The following is a 22,913-nucleotide window of genomic DNA, read 5'->3' as shown; positions in this document are numbered from 1 at the left end:
TATTGTCACACTGTTTCCTGGTGCAGGAGCAGATAACATCCTTCTCTTTGGACTTTCGACCCATTGCAAATGTGCCTTGGAATCCCCAAAAGATTGTTCCAGCCAGTCCTTTCCTGCTTGGTTACTGTTCTCTGCTGGTTGGGTAAATTTTTACGGATAAAGAGAAAATTGGCTGAGGTTGATTTTTCAGATGTTTCATATATTTAAGGGAGTGCGTCTTCATTATTTCTAGCTCTACGGGCAAAAAGAATTCTGCATCTTGGATCGGCATTTCCGTCCTCCAGGATTAAGTTCCCTCCAGCGCAGGAAGTGAACATCGTCACACGACCTGGGAGGCGGAACACAAATAACAACTTGTGGATTTGGCTTCCCCACCTACTTAAGGGCAAGCAGACAATCGAATCGGCAAGGGATTGCGGCATCTGGTCGGCAGCTGATTGGCTGGATATTTGAGTACTGTCAAACTCCCGAATCTTTGCCGTACTTCCGTCGCGGCCGGACTGGAGTAAGATGGGTGAGTTTGAGTTTCGGAGACTGTCTCGCTCTGGTTGTGTCCATTGTTAATGTTGCCTGTAGCCCCACAGGCCAGGCTTGAACGCCACTTACTTCCTCAGTTGAAAGATGGCAGGGTTGGATCCCGAGCATCCTTTCAATATCCCTGGAGAAGGTCGCCTGACAGAAAAGGGTCGATTGCGCGACCAGCTAATATAGCGATGTTTTGCATAATTTTATGGTGCTGCTAACTCTCTCTCAAATTTTGTCATTATTCCAGGGCTGCTTGTAGATTTTTTTTCTTTTTTCTGATCTTTAGAATAGGATTCTATTATCAGTAGATGTATACCCGAACGTTATGTGAGTTTAGGACAAGGTAATAAAATAAGAAAATGCATAGATTCCATCATGGTACTCTCTTTTTACAACATCAAGCAAAATCTAGACAAAGGGTAAGAAATAATAAGCCAAAAAGGCTTATTAAGGAAATTAAGGAAAATAAATATTAATCTATGTCACAATACTAGTCTATATTCGCAAACCATCCTTGCTTCCACTGCATCCAGCACTGCTTCATGCATTCTTTTTTGTTCTTTAAACATCATATATTACCCACTGCTTTTTGCAAAATTTGCACATCTTAAAACATCTTTATTCCTTTTTTAAAACTGATAAGCATTTCACCATGATAAGAAATACATCTACTTTTCTATTTATTTTTTTGCCATTCATTTACATGTATAATGTGCAGTTGTTTACTAACTTTTATTTGAAACAATTTTAAGATCCATATATCTCATTGCACTGGCTCCCAGTAGATTTCTGGCTGAATTCAAGGCTGATTGTCACCCTTCATGAGGCCAAGTTACATGTGACACTGTCTCCTTCAGATGGTTTCTGTCTATCCCATTAGGTAGACCAGAATGGGCATACTCCTGGTCCTATCAGTGAAGCAGTGTCATTTGATAGGCAATAGGAACTTTGCCTTCTTTTTTTCTGTTGCTTGTCTTATGGAACAATCTTCCTCTGAGATATAGACAGACAGCCCCACCTCAATTTGCCTTCTGGAAGATTATGAAGACCTGGATTTTCCCCTAGGAACTGAGATCAGGGTGTTCATAGAAGTTTGTGTGGGGTAATTGTGTTCTTTGATTGAGCCTGTTGCATTCTAGGCAAAATCTACAAATACTGTATTGTTCTTGTTAGCAGATAATGCAGCATATAGCACAGGATCAACCAAATATGTTAACCTAGTCTATGCTTTCTCTAATTTACTAAAACCATTATTGTATATGAAAGCCTTGCAATGACCAACACTATGAATGCAATTTATGTGGGGCGATGTAGTAATGATAATGGTATATGGAAAAACTGCATAAAATCAGATGAGATTTTATAGATAAAAGTCAAGAATTATACACTGTTTTTTTGTGTAAGTTGTAGATATTCAGCCAGACTGCCTTGGACTTTATTGTGGAAGAACAGTGGAAATTATAAATGGAACTGAAATTCATGGTGATTGTGGTGTAAGTTGTAATTTTGGCAATTTTTCTGAATATTTAAAACAAGGGTGTGTTGCATTTTATAACTGTTATTGGACATGACTAGGTAAAAGGATGTGCTGAATGTCTGCATGAATTGTTTTTATGTAATTAATCAAATAGAAAGGAAAACTAGACAAATATTTTTAAATAAGTTAAGTAAAGGCTTTATAAAATAGATTGTGATAAAACTTTCAGGTATGTCCCAGAGGACAAAGAAGTGATGCCTATAAAATTTGCCGCGAATGTATGGGATCCCCAGAACGCTATGATTGGCTTTATCTTGGCTTTATGGCAATGCTACCTCTCATTCTGCATTGGTTCTTCATTGAATGGTATTCAGGGAAAAAGAGGTAAATATTTATTAAAATAAAATAAGGTTTTAGCTTAATAATATTTAACTTTAAAATACACTAACTTCTCAACTAAATATATAAAAATGATATTTATAAAAAGATACATATCTGTACCGTTTGTCCTCTTGGATTTTAGCCTCTATTTAATTCTTGTTAATTTTAATCATTTTTACATTTATACTTTTATTATAATGTAAACTGCTCAGAGTTGATTAGACAGTGAGATGGGTGACATATAAATTAAATAATTAATAAATACATCCCACCATCTCCTGAATTATAAATTCAATACTGAAATAAAAATATAAAGACATTTTTAGTTCAGCTCACCTGCTAGTTGCAGTTTTCTTGACAACAGTTCTGAAGTAGTTTGCACAAGTACTTCCGCAACAGTGCAGAAATAGTATGAATTGGCTTTTTCCAGGTTTTTTTCAACTTTTCACTCTAGCCTACAATCCTGAGAATCCCTAACAGGTTCCCATACAAATTCTAGCCTGGCCTAATTTAGCTTAGTTTCCAAGCCCAGACCAGGTGTCTCTTGTTCTCCCACCTGCTGGTACTATTATCTTAATCCATGAACTTACCCAAATCTATAGGCAGGCCTTGATTTATAACCAGTCACTTAGTGACCATTCAAAATTACAATGGACCTCTTTGGTGGTGTCTGTCACCCAGTTGTGAAGATTTAACGGCTGTCCCCCCCCCCAAATCTGTTGGTGCTCAGCAACAAGCCCATATTTACAGCCATTTGCAGTATCCCATAGTCATGGACCTTGTTTTACAATGGTTTGCTGAAAACAACGGTTTATTTTCAGTTTTCGGGAAACTTGGTCCCATAGGGAACTATTGGTTCGCTTAACGACCGCAGCATTTACTTAAACACTGCAAAAAAGGTTGTAAAATCGGGCTGGTCATGTGGGTGATGATTTACAACTGTTATTACTTATGGCTGTGATGTAATAACCTGTAGTTATTTTTATATGCATGTATTTATATGATGCAAGGTCACATTTGTTTATTTAAAACATATCAATCTTCTGTCTATCTCTGGGCATTAAAAGCTCTGATTTTTAAAAAAATATTGAGAGATTTTTCAAAAGTTAACTCATTCTCCAAAATTCTCTACGATAAAACAAATAAATCTGGAAAGTCAAGGCACCTCAGATGAAGAATAAGCTCTTGGATTCTGCCTGCTGTCATATTGAAGGTTTTGCAACACTCTTTAAAAGTGATAAGAGAATTAATGTTTTATGGCACTCAGCTCTTTTATTTTGAGTACTGATTTTATTTTTTCTCAACAGTTCCAGTGCACTTTTCCAGCACATCACTGCTTTAATTGAATGCAGCATGGCAGCAATTGTTACTCTGCTTGTAAGTGACCCCATGGGCTCCCTGCACATCCGTTCATGTAAAGTGATGATGCTTTCTGACTGGTATACCATGCTTTACAATCCAAGTCCTGATTACGTTACCACCATTCACTGTACCCACGAAGCTGTCTATCCTCTGTGAGTGTATACTTGTAACCTCCATACTGATCTGATACTTTGAACAAAAGTCAAGACCTTTTCATTGTAACATGTAAAATAATTCAGTTTTAATGGTCTATAGCAGAAGCAAGTTTTTTGGGGTTAAGTATGTAAGTGTAATAGCTGGTGGCCAGAGGAACAAATATAAGGCTGTTTTTGTTTTAAAAAACTGTAATTATGAGCAATATACTACATATCTTTTGTTGTAGTATTTTTGTTTAATAAAATTGGCACCCATCCTTGAGACTTCTCCCCCAGTGGCTGTTGTAGAGTGAGAGCTTTCTCTTATCCATGATTTGCTGTCTTTGCTGCCAGAGCTGGGGTTTTTTTTTTTGCAACCTTGCCCCTGAATTTGATGGAGGCATTTAAGAAGAAGCCAACACAGTGCTGGGCTGCATTAACAGAGGGATAGAATCAAGATCACGTGAAGTATTAATACCACTTTACAATGCCTTGGTAAGGCCACACTTGGAATACTGCATCCAGTTTTGGTCACCATGATACAAAAAAGATGCTGAGACTCTAGAAAAAGTACAGAGAAGAGCAACAAAGATGATTAGGGGACTGGAGGCTAAAACATATAAGGAAAGGCTGCTGGAATTGGGTATGTCTAGTTTAACGAAGAGAAGGACAAGGGGGGACATGATAGCAGTGTTCTAATATCTCAGGGGTTGCCACAAAGAAGAGGGAGTCAAGCTATTTTCCAAAGCGCCTGAAGGCAGGACAAGAAGCAATGGGTGGAAACTAATCAAGGAGAGAAGCAACCTAGAACTAAGGAGAAACTTCCTGACAGTTAGAACAATTAACCAATGGAACAACCTGCCTCCAGAAGTGGTGAATGTTCCAACACTTGAAGTTTTTAAGAAGAGACTGGACAGCCATTTGTCCGAAATGGTGTAGGGTTTCCTGCCTGAGCAGGGGGTTGGACTCGATGATCTCCAAGGTTCTTTCCCACTACTACTACTACTACTACTACTACTACTACTACTACTACTACTACTACTACTACTACTACTACTTATTATTATTATTATTATTATTATTATTATTATTATTATTATTATTATTATTATATAAAGACCCCAGATGACTTTTGGACAGCTGTGGACCCACCCAAGAGGGGGAATCTTGAAGATTGCAACTCCTTGCAAGGGGACAGCTGAAAAGTCAAGGGCCTCTTACACTTCTTCCTTTTTCATAAGCAAGCCAAGACTTTTAATTTTTATTTTCTGAACTTTTGCTTTTTATTTTTAAATGCTAATTGATTGGCTGAAGGCTGATTTATTTCAACCACTGTTGGAGTCTTTCTATTTTCTTGTTTGTTTTCCTTTTTTGATTTATTTGACTGCTCTCATTAATTTTTGCCTTCTGCACACATGACTTTGGATTTGTATTTATTAACTTGAAAAAACGTTTTGATCAAATGGCCAGAAAATATCTTTCCTGTCTTTTTCATTGCCTCCCTGCTGCCTCCCTTCTTTGAACCAACAATGGATGAGATTACAGCGAGAGAAGGAGGAGGCTGACACCCAAGGAGGAAAACAGACTCTGTCTAACAAGGTGCAATCCCTAGCTGATTTTTTTTTTCAAAAAGGCTTGATGAACTTATAAACTCTGCACAAAACATTTTAAAAAACAGACATTACATTTTTTTAAGCCTACAAAAAGAATTTGTTTTTAAAGCAGCAGATTCATTGGGAAGAAAAACAGATATGGAAATAATACAGATGGTGGAGAACATCAAGAAGAAATGGGATTTTCCAGCTGTAAGTTGGCCAGGAAGAAATATAGATTCAGAAATTATAGACCTGGTTCCATACACCTCTTGGAAGCTTAACATTGTGCTTTTATATAGTAGCAGAGAACTCTCTGGGTCGACAAGTGGCAGTTTGATGGAGAATGGAAAATGGATTTAATGCACCTAATTGAGGGATGATTTTATTTGGATTTTTGAGGGAAGATAGATTGGCTTTGGAGACTGGACCTATTCAGTTCAATCAATCAGCAATTGAGAAGAGATAGTATAAAGAAACAAACTTGGATATTTGATCCTGGACCCATTAAGGTTAATATTTAGGATAATTAGTGATTGAAGTTGTGATAAATTTTCTACAAGTTGATTACAATAACAGCTTGTTAACAGAGGGTTTTGGAACTTCAACTTTGTCTTTCTCTTATTCACAATTATTACTTTTATATTATTTTTTCTGTTAATTACTTTGTTATTCATATAGTTTACAGATGACAGGCTAATAATTTTAAAGTAGATTTAGTAGTTTAACATTTTAATTATTTTTCTGCCTGTTTTGCAAGGGGTGGGAAACTAACACTGCTGTATTACACCAATCAGCATTCAACTAGGGAGGATGTTATGTGTATGTTTTTTTTGGAGGGGGGGGGGAGTTTCTAAGACACTTGGTTAATGTCTTTTTTGTTGTGTTTTTTTCTTTTGGTTTTTAAAAAATATTTTGGTGTTTTGTATTTTAACCTTCTTTCGATAAACTAAAAAAATTGGGGGGGGGGATTGCCATCCATCCTCATCTGTTAAGCTTGACAGTTAAGGAATGTGAATGAATAGGGTTAAAAAACAAATAGGTTGGAATACAATAGAGATCCCTTTCTCATACAAGGGGACAAGAAGTGACTGTATCATGAATTCTGATTTCTCTTCTCTATAGACACAAGCCGGCCTCTAGTATGAAAGCAAAATATTGATATAATGCTACAGGATAGACCTAGAAAGCTCCTGAAAGGGAAGGAATGTGGTAGCGGGCTTTTAGGACAGACTGGTTGTCTTCTTGCCACAATTTGAGAAGAAGTTATCAGGGATTTTGTTATGCAACTGTTAGTTCTAGGAATTTAGGTCACAATGTGCTAATTTTGACAATCCTCTCTTTCAGCTACACCATTGTATTCATATACTACGCATTCTGTTTAGTGTTGATGATGATGCTTCGTCCACTGCTGGTAAAGAAGATTGCTTGTGGGCTGGGAAAGTCAGATAGATTTAAGAGCATTTATGCAGCTCTTTACTTCTTCCCAATTCTGACTGTGCTTCAGGCTGTTGGAGGTGGCTTGCTCTGTAAGTTGTTTTCTATTCCCTCTTGTACGAAACACACAGCCTAGGATGGAAGTGGCAGGATATAAACATCTTGTTTAGAAAAAAAAATAGATTTGAGTTCACACAGGGTTTCCACCACAAATTAAATCTAAACCAAACAAATCATTGAATGTTTACACATTTACCACAATATGTAAACCGGGTGACGCTCATAAAATGTATAGTAAATGTGAATGTAAATCTGTTACTGGTAGGTAGATTCTGAGTTTCACTGCATCCTAAAAACAGGGAGAAAGTTTTTACAGAAATTAAAACTTGTCTTCTTAAATCAGAGGATAGGAATGCAATGCATCACATGAGGACTGTTTGTTTGAGTGCCTTGCTTAGACTATAACAGAATATAATGTCTGATATATTTTTACTAAGGGCAGTTTCACTAAATCTGGATTTCCTCTTGAATGTAGTATTTTGAAGAGCCATGGTGGCGCAGTGGTTAGAACGCAGTACTGCAGGCTACTTCTGCTGACTGCTCGCTGCTAGTAGTTTGGCAGTTCGAATCTCACCGGCTCAAGGTTAACTCAGCCTTCCATCCTTCCGAGGTCGGTAAAATGAGGACCCAAATTGTTGGGGACAATAGGTTGACTCTGTAAACCGCTTAGAGTGAGGACTGTGAAGTGGTATATAAGTCTAAGTGCTATTGCTATTGAAAACTAATTGTTTATCTATCTGTTCTGCTTAACCAATATGATGTAAGTATGTATAACACATTTTCTTTTCCTTCCAGACTATGCTTTCCCATATATCATCATTGTACTATCTCTTGTTACCTTAGTTGTCTATCTATCTGCTTCTGAAGTAGAGGTAAGTAAATCACTGCAACTAGCAAAATTATTAACGGTCAATAGACTATGAAGTTCTGGGAGGTGATTGGTTCAGTATCCTATAGGCACTATCTGAGAAGAAATGAATTATTGAATCTGCTGGAGCTATTGAACAGAAATTCTCTTTTTCTCCAGTTGTCAGGATTTTCATGAAACTGCTGGATACCTCGCCCTGCCAGCATTGACTAGGAAAAAATCTGCTACTAGAGCAAACAGTTTAAAGAAGCCTTTAAAATTTAAAAGTTTTCAAGAATGTAATCTCTTAGCCCGCTATGCTAAGTCAGATTGTGCATTCAGACATAATCTTCCATCAAAATTCCTAAAAGAATAAAAGGTTAAAACTTTTTGCTGACTTTCCTCCTTTAGAGATTCTAATTGATCAGTTTATATACCTGTACCCTGGCTTCCTGCAGAATCAAGATATTGCTTTGGGAGTATTGCTGAGATGCAGTTTGTTATCAGGATGAAAAAGATATTCCAAAACAATTCCTGAATCTCACATTCCATTTATACATATAAGTAGATTACTATAAAAATAGAAACTAATGGAAATATTTTATCTTCTATTTTCAAGACTTTCAAAGATCTACTTGTCAGGAAGAAAAGGCTTATCGTTCTGTTTAGCCATTGGCTGTTGCATGCCTACGGAATTATCTCCATTTCCAAGCTGAGCAACATTTACCAGGACTTGCCTTTGCTGGCCTTGGTGCCTGCACCAGCTCTTTTTTATTTGCTAACTGCAAAATACACTGAGCCATCCAGGATATTATCTGAGGGAGCAAATGGACGTTAATTATCATTAATAACAGTCTGGGTAAGTAGCATATCCAAGATCCAGCCGTCCTGGATCCAGCTGTCCTTACCTTAGTTGGTTAGTTTGTTGTGGATCAACTTTCAAGTAAAGCTTTTCTTTTTTTGAGGCTCAAAAGTGGTCAACTCTGTACCAACTAGAAGGCAAATTTTCTAAACAATGTGTGTAATGCCTTAAGAATCTTATCAGCTGTGGAAGCCAAGGACCCCATTGATTTTAGCAGTTAAGTCTCTAGGCTTGTCCTGTATATATGTTTTACATTTGTCTGTTATGTATGAATAATTTGTACAGCATACTTGAAAACAGTATTATTTATTGATTTCACAGCACAGTATTTTCTCACATCTTTGAATGTATATTCATAGAAGAATAAAAGATTCAGTTTTCTAGCTTCAGTTTATAAGGTGTTGTAGTCTGTTTTGATCTAGAGAAAAAAAATTGACAGAATACTTTTATCTGAACAAGCATTTATATGAGATAGAAATTATGTAGCAGCAGCATTTGCTCTGCATTAAAAAAAATTGTGAAACATTTCAAATTTGGAAGTGCCAATGAAACATCCATCCCTCTTTTATGACAAACACTTTGGCAGAATTTCCATTTAAAAAGGAACATTAGAATTCAGTTATGGATTGCAAACAAATGCTTGCCTTTTAGGTGATCTTTTTAAAAGTTTTTTTTTCTCCAGGCCAGGGGCTAGATAGCTTATGTGGTTCCCACTATCAACCCTGACTGCTCTTTAGAAGGCCAGATCCTGAAGTTGAAACTCAAATACTTTGGCCACCTAATGGGAAGGAAGGACTCACTGGAGAAGGGCCTAATGCTGGGAAAAATTGAGGGCAATAGAAGAAGGGGACGACAGAGAATGAGATGGCTGGATGGAGTCACTGAAGCAGTAGGTGTGAACTTAAATGGACTCCAGAAAATGGTAGAGGACAGGAAAACCTGGAGGAACGTTGTCCATGGGGTCGCGATGGGTCGGAAACGACTTCGCAATTAACAACAAAAACTAGATATGCCAGTTATGTTTTATATTATGTAGTGTGTTATTTTATTTGTAACAATGTATTTTTAATTTTGTGAAGCTGCTAAGAGTTCTGAATTTGGACAGCCTATAAATCTGACAAATGAAAGAATAAATAAAGCATCTGTTTGAAAAAGCTGTTTCTTTAAAAATGTATCATGGGTTGCAGGCTCCTTCATCTAAGACTCAGCCAGCACATTCTTTTCATATTTAAATCCACAAGCAGTTTTACTCAAATTTCTTTTTTAAAAAAAACCCTATTAAATATAATAAACAGGAAAGAGACTATTGTCCGCCACCATTGAATCAAACATTTTAAGATTGTTTTCAGCTATAAAAATGTTTTTAAAAAGATTAATAGATCTTGGAAGTCCACACAGATTCTAGGTATGTATGTGGAAATGATAATTTACTGATTTTAAATGGTTATCTAGTGGTTAAAGCAGTTTGTCTCTTATCTGTTTTTCCTTCTTTTTAAATAAACTCTTTATAGCTTAAAATATGATTGGCTTCCTGTAAGAAACTTTAAGATACATATTTCAGAAATACAACTGAGTATCTAGTACAGACTTTAAGTTAAATATATTGCTCTAAGGCAGATGTAAGTAAGGATTTTTAGGGGTACCTTTGATTGTGGGGGGGAAGCTAAGCAGAGTTTGACTAATTAGTATTTGGATGGAAGACATCAGAAAATCTCAGAGCTATTGAGTAAACTAGGAAGTTAAAAAAATCCCAGGCAAATGATTTCTCAATGCTGTTCAGAAAACTGCATAGATAAAATTGCCAGAAGTTGAAGGCATCGTTATCTTTAAGAACTGCAATAGCTGGAGCAACTAGTTATAAATAGAACTCAGCTTTTTCATATAAGTAAGAGGTCTTTTTTTATTCTATTATACTTTTTGATTGCATTTTAAAATTCTTTCAGACTCAGAAGAAACTGTGCAAAGGCACAAAGCAACCATTTATGCAGTTCTTGGGATTTCCAGAGTTTATATTAGAGAAACTGTGTTGAAAACAGCTTAATCCTTAATAAGGATTTTAACTTTTTTTTCTTCTAGAGATGAAAAAATAGAATTTTATTGGATAGGTGATTTTTTTTAAAACATTTAGTAGCAACCAACTTGCATACTTTGTGTTCTTTTCTAAATGTATTAATAAAGGATATGGTATTTTGTCCTAACACCCAAATAAAAAAATAGTGCTAAGAAACTAGCATCTACTGTTCCAAATTTGATAGAGTAAGACATTTTTTTTCTGGTATTCTGTGACATATATAAGCTGTGAAGAATCTATTTTAAAAAAGGTAATTTTTGCTTTCCCAACACATACTTTTAACAAATATTTGGCACTTCCCCAAAATGCTTACTTTGTCGGCATCTGGCAAAGATTTGCTTCTTAACAGAGAATCCATCTCTTCATAGTTTAGCTGTAGTCCTTCATGAACATAGTCAAGCTTAATATTTCTCTTTGTATTTCTTCTGACATATTCTTCCAGAATAATCAGGAGCTCATGCTGGTACTTAAAAAATATCTGCAATAAAATAAAAACAATAAGTAAATATTTTTTTTATTGCAAAGAGAAAAGCTGAATTTTCTTCACTTTTTAAAAACATGCTTGGATTCTTCTAAAATATTTAACATGAATTTTAAATAAGTTTGATATAAATAAGTTTGTATAAATAAGTAAATAAGTTTGATATAAAAATAGTGGGAGAAGTATAGCTACAATGATTCCTTAAATTTAGAATGATATGAGATTCCAAGTCTTAGGATAGTTAAAAGAGCCTTCTATTTAACTAGATTAATCAGTTGAAGCTGTTAAAAAGAGAAAGAAGCTCTCAAAAATGGCTTGTTCTTAAACAATAGCTGTGCTTTAAGTTTTAACAAAGCCACAAGGGGGAGAAAAAAGGCATTATTTTTCTTGCTATCATGAAGAGTAACAGAATATGTAGCAAGATAGGTAAAGGTTTTTTTCTTTCCAGTCATGTCTGTCTCTAGGGGGCAATGCTTATGTTCGTTTCTTAACCAAGGGAGCCAGCGTTGTCTGAAGACACTTCTGCGGTCATGTGAGCAACATGACCATGTATCAAGATGCACAGAAAGCTGTTACCTTCCTACCAAAGTGGTACCTATTTATCTACTCTCATTTGCATGCTTTCAAACTGGTAGGTGAGCAGGAGCTGGGGCAAGTAACAGGAGCTCACCCCATCCCACAGCGCTCGGGTCTTGAACCTGGACTGTCAGCTTTTCAGCTGACAAGCTCTGCGTCTTTAACCGCCGAGTCATCACAGGCTACCAAATTGGCAGAATTAAATTTTACTGTTTTTCCCCCCATTCAAATGGTATTTTAGCCTTAGTTTATGCTGGTTATCATCAGCCAGGTGTTTATTTTTAATCACATCACATCACATCACATTTGAAGGGAACTATGGTTCTTATTTTTTTTCTTTTTTTAATATAAATTGTTTTCCATCCTTGATACTAAATACATGTAGTACCACAGAAATGGGCTTGTGCATTTTAATCTAACTGGGATTTTATATCACATCCTCCTGATTGCCATCTATAAAGTCAGACATTAAACAAAGTCTGTTAACCATAAATTATCCCCCATCCAAACCCTCACAGCTTCCAGGTAATATCACAATATACCTTTTGTAGATGTTCATCCTTTATCCACTTCTTGACAAACAATTCTAAAACAAGAATTTTATAGTATAAATGAAAATAGATGACAATATATATTTTAAAAGAAGTAAATAACACATTTAAATATGCAGTAATATATTAAATGATATTTTAAACCGCATTTATTAAACATATAGGACATCCAGATTTTTTAAAATGCTAATTAACTTAAGCCATGTTTTGTAAATGATACCAGAGTCTATAGGCAGACATCTAATTACTTAAAGCACAGTTGAAGACAGGGTTGTTCTGAGAGACTGAAGGCACCATAAGGAACCTTAACTTCAGTTCCTTTTTAACACCTTCACTCCTTCCTGCAGGGAAAAACTTCTCAGTGATGTCTTTTTTTCTTAAGATTCCATAATGGTATTCAAATTAAATACTATTTGAAAACAACTATTTAACAGCCATGATAATAAAAGTAATTTTGTTTTTAAAGTTTTTTACTTTATTCAAAAGATTAAAATGCAAAATCCAAAAGAAAAAAACAATTTAACAGAGACAAAACTAGACAAAACATTAAAAATATGAAGGACAAAAAATAAAACCCTAATATCTCCCCTAGTTGAACACTGACAAATCTATTGTAGCAATAATAGCTTCCCCTTTGCAAAGCAAGTCCAAAATTTATAAGTTTCTACAATCCACTTGACCTGTCTTATATTATATATATATATATATATATATATATATATATATATATATATATATATATATATATATATATATGTATGTATGAAAGAAAAATAGTTAATAGGTTAAACAACAACAAAGTTAAAGTTCATAGTCTTATGTAACAGTCTGTTATTGTAATTTACTTGTAGAAAGTCTACAATGTTTTCTTATTTACCACAAATCACCCCAATCATTATCTCTGATCTGTCCAGGATCAAATATTCTTGTTTGGCTCTTAATAATGAAACTTTTCCTTAGATTTTTAATTGGAAACTTTCCCAACAATTGCATATGTGTATATAGACCCTGTATTTGTTCATTAAATCTCTTCTGTGGAACACTACTTTCCACAATTTCTTTATGTTAATGCAAGATATCCATTAAGGAACCATCATATCTCAGAAAAGGGGATGCCACAGCACTGGCAATCATCTGCCACCGGTCATGTATGCCGGTCATGTATGCAGTGTGTCCATTTCCCTTTGGGCTAAAGTTCTATGGGTATAGGAGCTGAACTTCTATTAAATTTAGGAAAAATAGTGATGAAACCATATCCTAGCATTTTACGAAGAAAGCCCTACATATGTCTCTATTGTTATGGATTGTTTTAGTTCATTTTCATACAAAAAATTATTCATTTCCGCTACAGTAGACATTCCTGCTAAATAACACTTACCATAAAGAACTTTTTTACCACTCTGGATTTGTTGCCTCTTTGACTGATAGATCTTTGCCTCCTCATCTATTGTGGAGATATCTTCTTTGAGATATGCAATGCCCTTTAAGGATACAGCCAAAGAAATAAAACATTCGTGTAGAAGCTATTAATGCAGTCAGCCTGGCAAGATTCTTGTAAATAGGCAAGCAACCGTAAAGAATCTATTCTGATCACAGTTCTGCTCTGGTTCCTTACACCTGACATTAAACTTGCCAGACTGACTGCGTTCTCTTCGGAACAGTCAGATAAAAGTTTCAAGGATTCTGGTCAGGTCTGTGTTGTTTCCTGCTATGCCAGGTCTCTAAGCTTGCCAGTCTCTTCACTCCTCCCCCCCATTCTAGCTGGAGATTTCACTATATTAGCTTTTATAAATTACAAAACTGACAATCTATCCTGCAACTTCAAATTTAAAAATATGTGTTGTGTAGTGAATAAGAATTAGGGATGGTTGAAGAAAGCAAGCAAGCAAGCAAGCAAATCAGATTTAAAAAATCTCAACCCAAACTCAATTATTGGCAACTACCCGCACTGGCTATGTTTTCTTGGAACTAATCTAGAGGTGACTTGCCATTGCCTTCTTCCAATTGTTTTTTCTGACTTTCCAGTCTAATCTAATTCTCTAATGAAGCCAAGCTTTTTTTTTTTTTTTTTTTTAGCTTTTCTGTGACCAACCAAAACTAGCTGGGTGCTGCTACCAACAAATCTAACATCTGTTCTTAAAGCTATAATTTTATTATTATTAAATTTATATGCCACCCAATTGTAGATGAGTGGCATATAAGTTTAATAATACATACAATTTCTTAAAACAACATCATTTGATCATCAAAATGACTGCTGGAAGATCACCTGACATTTTAAAAACTCATATATTGTAGAATTAATTTACTTGGAAAAAGAACACAGATTATCTGGTGTCATAACACAAATAAACCATAATATCATTTTAGCCAATATTTCTAGTTTGGCAACCCCATGCAAAATACAATTTTTTCTTACATAATCCAAACCACTGAAAGGTAGCAATGGGTACAAAATGGCATTTTTACCATGTCTTCCTGCTGTCTGCCTTTCCAGAATTGCCAGTGTAAAGTCTTGTCAGATTGCTATGCAAAAGTATTCCTTTCTCAAAATACTCACAGCTCTTAACCGGGCATTCTCTCCCTTCAAAATGAAGATCATTCTATCTATTTCATAGTTGTCTCTCTCAATAAACTTAACAGAAAATGTAGAACTTGTCAGTTGCTCAAATGCTATCTCTCTGCTCCTCTTGAGTTCAGTCTTTGCAGTTATCTGTTAGCAAATATTGATGCATCTTATGTAGTTATAATCTTAGGAACATGATACAAAGGAAAGATTGCCAAGAACAAAAGTTGGACAAATTCTGGCCCTAAGGTTTCATAATATTTACAAAAATATTTGGATCATAAATCTTTTAAAAAGTCTTGCTGACTGATGATTGCTTGGGAGAAAGAAGAAAAAATTGAAACATTACTGGGTGATTTTTTTTTTCTGGAAACTTCATTTTCAAAGCAAGAAAGCACACCAAATTAGAATACTGAAGAATAAAACAAACAATAACAATAAAAAAACAATAACAATAAAATATCCACTGAAAAGAAAGGTAATATCAGCAGCAAATTTAGTATTATTGTATGTTTTTGTAACTATTGCATTCAAGAAGTCTTGACAAGTCAGAGCATTACATTCATGCTTGTAATTCTTTTCCTGAATCACTAATTACCTGAATTATGAATTAATCTAAATAATTAATTGATTAATGTAAAAAAAAATTAGCATACAGTGTACATAGCTAGGGAAGTCGACAATGCTTTTTACCACAGAATAGTTTGGGCAGCCTAAGATTACTAGTTCATTTGTTCACACATGTGCACTATCCACAGTGCATCATAGGCGGTAAACTAGCTTCATACCAGCTGATTAGCAGCATTTGGGAGATGTCAGTTCATTCGGGCTTTCTTCTGCTGACCTCATCTCACATCTAGGCAGGTTTGGCGCCAGCTCCTGCTTCCACTTGGAATGCTGCTAGTTTTCCCACCCGAGTGGGAAGTCCCACCTATTTATCTACTTAGATTTTTACATGATTTCAAATTGCTAGGTGGGCAAGAGCTAGGGGCAAATGATGTGGCCTCACTCCATCACACGGTGCCATGGGCTCAAAGCGCCGGAGTACCGACAACATCTTTAACCCGTTGCACTACCATATCCTTGATTAATGTAACAATTAACACAGTACTTAGTTTTAATCACCATTGATACAATTTCCCAGTACTGATCAGTGTCATTTTTTCAATCAACACACTTACCGGTAATAGCAAATTATAGAGTATAAGGGTGAATATCCTCTCCAATAATTTGCCCAGCTGTAGCTTGCAACCAGCAAAGCTGGTTTACAGAATGGATGCTACCTTGAATTAAACTTAGTTATAGAATCCTTGGTGCTCTCTGAACTTTTTGCAGACATTTCATTACTTAAACCTGGTAATAACTGCCCTGCCAGTTTTGATGGGAATATGGTTTTCTCCTTGGTTTTCTGCCTGGTTGTTTGTCTTATGTTAATCCCTATTTTATCTGGGGGCAGGCGGCTAGAGAGAATGTGTTCTGTCTACACATATGCCCTGAGGCCTATTTGGAGTCTCTCAGAACTGTTATTGACCCACTATTGTTGAAAATTTGAGGCAAAATTTCTAATCTTTTGGAGGCATAAAAAATTGTGGAAGTTCTACAGTAGATTTAACGTAAAGAAACCACACATGCAATAAAAGGGAGAACAGTCTCACATAATTTGCATCATTATTCTACCTTCTGGGCTCCCCTTGTTTTTCAAAAAGTGTAAATGGAGCCAACTTCCAAGTGACAGACTGGCAAGGTAAAATGTGGCCAAGAACAATGACAAACAACACTGTGGCCAAGAACAATGACAAATCTGTTCCAGTGGAGTCTTTCTGAATAAAGAGAGGATAAGAAATTGCCCACTTGTGGTCCACATGGCTGCTCTTTATGAAGAGACCATAGGACAGCAGTCAATTTATGGGTTTGAATTCCAGGAGTCAAGGAAAACCACAATGCAGAGAGTATGAACCCTGTATTTGTCAAGCTTCACTTTGTTATGTTTTGAATATAACATTTAAAGTTCAAAAAGATTTTCCAAGCAGTAATGTGAAAAACTATCAGGTGAATGATCCTTCATTCCCAAAAGAAGGGAAAAATTAATTAACAATTTAAGATTGAAGTTTGAAATGAACTAAGGGACCAGACAAATTGGAAATATTTAATGTTTGAAATATTGTGACTTTTGCTATAAGACTTTTGCAATAATTAACACAAAACTAACTTTGTGTGAACAACAATTGTATAGTCTTTCATGAAAGAGATAATAGGCTTTTTTTAAAAAAACAGCAAAAAAAAAATTTGAGACAGACTACATGATACAGAAATGAGACATTAGTGGGGACTAAAGACCCCAGAAAGGGGGAGGGAAAGAAAAGTCTGTTTTCTGTTTTTGAATTTGATGATCAGCAATGACATTTACAAAAATAACTGTCATACTACATTGCAGTCACTTCAAAGGATTTATGAAGAAATGAGAAAGAAGCTCACAGTTACATTGATAGCAACAATATCTGCTTATACAAATGCATTATTCAAAAAAAAGTTAGAGAAGCATGAAGGAGAATAAGTTGAAAAAATGTATAGGCTGACAGGATGACTGACAAATGCTAACCTATTCAGAAATATCAGAAAATAAAGTAGAAGTTGTAGACTATAAGACAGATATGAAAGCTAAAGTGGAAATACAAATAATAATCCAAGAGGTAATGGATAATGAGCGATTATTCTATTTGCAAAAGAGGTTTGTTAAAGACATAAAAAAATTCTGAGATGAGAGAAAGAAAATTTGGGTGAAGGGTAGCATTTTAATGAAATAAAGGGTAAGATTGTTAGAAGCAAAACAAAGGAATGTAGAATTAACCTATTTCATCAGGGTTGAAATAAATAATTTTATAAAGTTCTGAGTACCCTTTATGGATTGTTTGCTGATCCTGAACAAAATATTTAATGATTTTAGAATTTAGATGAAGGTTAGAATATGAGAAGAAGTGATTTATGTAATATAATCCCAAAGGAGGTAAATAAATACTAAGTACACTTATGCTTATTGAGAAGAAGAAGCACAAATTATGCCTGCTTACCTTTTGTCTTTCAAGTCTCGTAATTTCCCTTAATGATTGCTCTATGCCTGCTTTAAGTGCGCTTTCTTCATCTCGTAATTCTATAAATAAGCAGAGGAGAAAAAGTTAAATTCATATAAGCTACAGTAACACAGCTTGTTAGAGGGGTTCAGGAAATAACCCACAAGAGGGAAGGAAATTAATTAGGATACCTATAAGAGGGAAGGAAATTAATTAGGATACCTATAAATTACTTATTAGTGAAAATTATTGGCCAACCTACTAAACTCATGCCCACAATATCTAACCTAAATATAGAACTTGCTGCAAAATCTAAAATAAATGTAGTAAAAACATGGAAATACAGCCACTTTTTAAAGTAGCTATCTCATTTAGCACTATCACAAACCTCACAAATTCTAAATATGTTATAAATTCTATTAAAAGGGAAGGAGGACAGATTTTCATTTGGCACCTAATAAAAGTAAACAGACCTCAGACACAACCAAAGTCTTCTCACTGGAAACTACCCAACTTGTTTCAGAAAGGGAGCATTCAGAAAATGCATTTTGATGTCCTTAATATTTGGGTTCGTATTTATTTATTTGTTGACTTGAACGTCAGCTCCATCACAAAATGTCTCTAAGTAACATATAATAGGCTTAAAATCGCAAGTAAAATGCCACCAAAATCAAATAATCTTCCATAGAATATATGATGAGCATCAGGGGATAACAACATAGACACATTTTGTACTTGATAGCTATCAGGTAACAAGCCCTTCCTTGTCTCTCTGGGCCTGAAGACAGGTTAGGCTTTACAAGTTCAACAAGGATGGAGCCATATGGATCTCAGGGAAGACAGTTCTATAGGGCAGGCACACAAGACATGCCTGTCAGATCCTACAAGATAACAGTGGTTTAAAGCTGGGACCTAGACCACAACAATTCTTCCATAACTTATCAGTTAAAAGAAATCAAAGAAAGACAGTCCCATAATGTAATGGGCACAAACAAGAAATTTGAGGAACAGGAAAAAGAGCTATAACAATACAATAATCAGGTTAAATAAATCTTGAGACTAGAACAAATATGTAATTAGCAAAAATATCTGGGACCTGACTCCCCATAGTTCTTATGAAGAAAAAGAGAGTGCCAAAGTGAATTCAGACCTGCAAGGTCAGCCATCTAATGTAGATGAAACTTGGTACCAAAGACACACAAGCTAATACTGTTTTTATGATTAGGTCATAGTAGCATAATCTTACAGAAGTGGCTGATCACTTCCTGAGAAGCCCTGACCAGCTAGGACTGGCATGGGTCTATAGTATGATTTTTCTCCCTGATATAATCTAAATAAAATACTCAATAAAACCTAATGTGCCGTAAAAAAATAAAATTACAACTCTTAAAACAAACTTGTCCACTATGCAAAATCTTAGGTTTATCATCAAGAGATGGCAACTCCAACACTCAGGAAAGTACGATTAACAGTTAGAAGAAAACAACTACTTTAAAGTTGGATTATTTTCTTTTTTTGCACTTTTTTGCACTCTGATGAATTACACAGGAAGACTTCCTACAGTCCATGTATATACCATTATACATTTCCTTTTGTTTTGTGTAATTGGTGCTTATTTCTTCTAATTCTTTTTGCAATTCATCAGCGAGAGGAACATTCTTTTGTAGTTTTTCTTCCATTTCTTCCATACGTTTTGTTTTAGAGTTGTATTCTTCCTTTTAGGAAAGAAAATGTAATGAAGAATGTATACATAAAGTGGTATGTAATGAGCATCCTAGTATTCTAACATGATACTATAACAAAATTGATTAAAGTTTACTCTGTCTGTCTATCATCTGATTGACTGATTTAGAAACCACTCAACAGCAGAATAACTGGGTGGCTTATGCTTGAAGTAGGACAACAATAAAAGTACTTAGGCATCTGGACAATAACACAATAACCAACCACCCATACAGTTTATCCTAAAGGGAGCATGACCAAGTTTTTGAAGATTTGTGGAACATCATCGGGATAGGATACACAGATTTCTGGCGACATTGTTTCTAAGGGTAGGCATCACAACAGAAAAGGCATGCCTTCGAGGAAATCCAACACACATCAATTCTATTATTATTATTTATTAAATGTATATGTCGACTCCCAGCACTCTGAGCAGTTTACGAATGATTTAAAACATGAAAACAAGACCAAAAAACATCCACCAATTTTGATTTGGTTTTACTAGACAGGCAGAGACCATAGGAAACAGGCAGTCCCTCAGATAACCTATGATGTAATTGATAACCAGCACTTGAAGTGCATTTGGAAGCCTATTGGTGTGCAATGCAATCATCTGTGAGGTTAATTCCAGCCTACAGAACAGTGCTAAATTCAGAATCTTGGGATGCTCAATAAGATTACTTAGATTTCATAGCTGTATCTTCTTCCAGAAGATGTCTTGGATACAAACCCAACAAGCCACTTCTTTACTTCTCCACCTAGAAGCCCTGTAACTTCCCCACCTGTCATCAGGTTTAATATTCCCCTATCCACAAGCAAATCCTTGTCTTCTAAAAATCTCTTACATGACCAATCAAATTTCTCCTGCCATTTTAACACCAATTTGATTTTTTTTATCACTGACTCCATTGTCTCTCCATTCCATTCCACGTTAGCTGCAAATCTGAGTCAGTTATTATGCTTGACTGGTATGCTAGGAATTGAAATAGAAAACAAGCATTTGTTTCTGACTTATATGTTAGAGGAATAATCTGGAATTGAAATGAAACAGAAAAAAATGGAAGTCACTTAAAATCCAGTTGTACGATTTGTGCTTATATCTGAATAAAATAAATTACAGCTATTATCTATATGTTATTCTGACCTAACTTTAGTAGTTCTTTATACCTTTTTTTCTCTAGTTCTCTCTCCAGTCATTTTGAATTTAGGGTGAACTTGGTATTCAAGAAATGCATGGCTTTTACTTTAAAGCTTCTATCTAAAGGAAGTCTCACATCAAAAAGCTTCAAAAAACTGAATTCTTCTTATCCTAGCAGCCCATAGCAAACAATTCAAACCACTCCAACCCTAACCAATGCAAGCTCTTGATTCACAAGTGCATTCTCCCACCACTCTGATTTTTCAAAAAACTATTTCTATTCCCTTTTGATTCTAAATGGGCTGGCTACTTATGTATTTATAGTCAAATTTATTTCATAATATAAGACAGCTGCAAAAATGTATTAAAATACAAATCACTTGCCTCAATTTTTTCAATTTCTGTTGTTAATTCAGCATCATGTTTCTTATAATAGGCTTCTTTTTTTTGCAGTTTGGAAGTGAGATGTTTCAGACGCTCAGTATACTTCTTTATGTCTTTATTGAGACGTTCATTCTATTTGAAGGAAATATGAGAAAGAAGAAACATAAATCTCTTCTAATAATTTGCAAGTCTATACGAATGTGCAGATGTTGAGATTTCATTTCAGTCTGGCATTTATGGAAACAATATTTAATAAAAAAATCTGCTATTAATTCTGTTCTGTGTTGCAGTTTTCATTTCAATGATCAAAACTTGGGAGAAAATATACTCTAGTTCTAATGTACCAACTTATTTTACTAAATACCTATTTGTGCTATCCTGGCATTAAGTTTTTGTTCAGGCATATTCAGAAGCCTGGTAGACAATTTGAAATGAAGACAGGCTTCAGAAGGAGAGCAATGCCTACTTCTCATATGGTTATTCCTGAGAAAGCAGGCCTCTTCTTTGATTCAAATGAAAGATAATTTTGTCTCTTCATTCCCTAAACTATTTTCATTCAACTTAAGGATCGAGCAAACTTCTCCAACACTGCACGCCAAGGGACATATATGTTTGTCATTCAGGGAAGGTTTCAATAAGTGTTCCATTTATGTTTCTGCAAATGTAACATTCTGGCTAGGGGACACTCAAATAGCAAAACACAGAACAGGAAATTGGATCAACCAATCAGCACACAGGACATGCATCTCTGCATTTTGGGATTTGGGAAGTGTGCGCATCAGCCATCTGCAGCCATCTGCAACCTACACTTACTCATCAACTCCTTCGTAGTGTAGGTTGTCAACGCTGCTAATATTGAATATTCTTGCTTTGACAATATATGCAGAACTGTCTGGTATTTTTAGAGTTAAATCAGGTGACAGTGAAAGGGGAGGAGAATATAAGGAAAGCCAGGGAAAAAGAAACTGAAGTAAATTTTGCCCCCCAAGTTAATTGGAAGAAGTGAATCATGACCCCAAAATACGGGAGGGAAAATGCCTGGAATGTTATGTGCAAAGGAAGGGAAATTCAGATTTTAGCATTCCACCATGCCGTGCTGACATCTCTGTAACACTAATAAAGGCTTTTTAGGTTAAAAAAATGTCTGAAGGCTCTTTGAAGCATTTCGTTAATCAGACACATGACATAGGTATGAGGCGACGCCTGCATGCAGTTGCAGACAACTCTAAATCAAACTTTAGTTTTGTTAATTTATGTCAGAAATCAAACACCCAAATGCTGCAAACTAGCATTACAGAAAAAGTGCAGAGGGGGATACAGCTAAAATCTTGTCTACCTCTCTTTATTCCAACAATAAACGCTTTTCAAATATCAGGATCTACTTTTCTTTATTCAGTGGCTTATATTAAGCCCTCTCCACTGGATCCAAAATCAATCCCGACCGTTCCCTGAAATCCTTTCTTGTGTTACACCTACTAATGTGATTGTAACCTTTCATCCACAGGTTTTTTCCAACCCTCCTTAAGCACAAGTTTCTCTCCACAGACCAAGGGAGATGGTGGGGATTTCTCAATACCTTTCAGTGAGAAACACTGAGATGAGGGCGGATACAAGACTCCATTTGATGAATATGTAGCAATATTTGAAGCAGTGGCAATGATACTTACCAGATCCATAAA

The 22,913-nt window shown here is 35.4% G+C and overlaps 2 protein-coding genes across 10 annotated transcripts in view; one reads left to right on the top strand and one right to left on the bottom strand.

Moving 5' to 3' along the window:
* The first annotated feature begins 367 nt into the window (after nt 1-367).
* Nucleotides 368-21,506, top strand: LOC120297163 (JNK1/MAPK8 associated membrane protein). Of its 4 annotated transcripts, XR_005553707.1 has the most exons (9): nt 370-514; nt 1,930-2,018; nt 2,232-2,386; nt 3,691-3,897; nt 6,819-7,000; nt 7,764-7,840; nt 8,435-8,674; nt 19,713-19,748; nt 21,304-21,506. XR_005553707.1 is itself a non-coding variant. In XM_039319469.1 (8 exons), the coding sequence occupies exons 1-7, from the start codon at nt 511-513 to the stop codon at nt 8,651-8,653; spliced, it is 933 nt and encodes a 310-aa protein (XP_039175403.1). In that variant the 5' UTR covers nt 370-510; the 3' UTR covers nt 8,654-8,674; nt 9,360-9,519. The 4 variants fall into 4 exon arrangements, 3 of the variants coding, with proteins under 3 accessions (XP_039175404.1, XP_039175403.1, XP_039175402.1); XM_039319469.1 differs by lacking the exons at nt 19,713-19,748; nt 21,304-21,506 and adding an exon at nt 9,360-9,519; XM_039319468.1 differs by lacking the exon at nt 19,713-19,748 and having other exon boundaries at nt 371-514.
* CCDC175 (coiled-coil domain containing 175) overlaps nt 8,968-22,913 on the bottom strand; it is a 38,018-nt gene continuing 24,072 nt past the window's right edge. For 5 of the 6 annotated variants that reach the window (XM_039319463.1, XM_039319462.1, XM_039319459.1 and 2 more), the window contains 8 exons: nt 21,235-21,366; nt 19,567-19,705; nt 17,991-18,070; nt 14,917-15,069; nt 13,735-13,837; nt 12,348-12,391; nt 11,062-11,226; nt 8,968-9,095 (listed from right to left, as the gene is read on the bottom strand). In XM_039319463.1, the coding sequence (XP_039175397.1) occupies nt 9,069-9,095; nt 11,062-11,226; nt 12,348-12,391; nt 13,735-13,837; nt 14,917-15,069; nt 17,991-18,070; nt 19,567-19,705; nt 21,235-21,366 (843 nt within the window). In that variant the 3' untranslated portion in view covers nt 8,968-9,068. The remainder of the gene's footprint in view (nt 9,096-11,061; nt 11,227-12,347; nt 12,392-13,734; nt 13,838-14,916; nt 15,070-17,990; nt 18,071-19,566; nt 19,706-21,234; nt 21,367-22,913) is intronic. The other variant, XM_039319461.1, reaches the window with a different exon arrangement.

This window comes from Crotalus tigris, unplaced genomic scaffold (genome assembly GCF_016545835.1).
Source record: "Crotalus tigris isolate CLP2741 ecotype Arizona unplaced genomic scaffold, ASM1654583v1 scf7180000023598.3388751, whole genome shotgun sequence".
In the NCBI taxonomy this organism is placed as follows: Eukaryota; Metazoa; Chordata; class Lepidosauria; order Squamata; family Viperidae; genus Crotalus; species Crotalus tigris.
The sequence above is the reverse complement of the archived record's forward strand: the minus strand, read 5'-3'. Positions and strand labels throughout refer to the sequence as shown.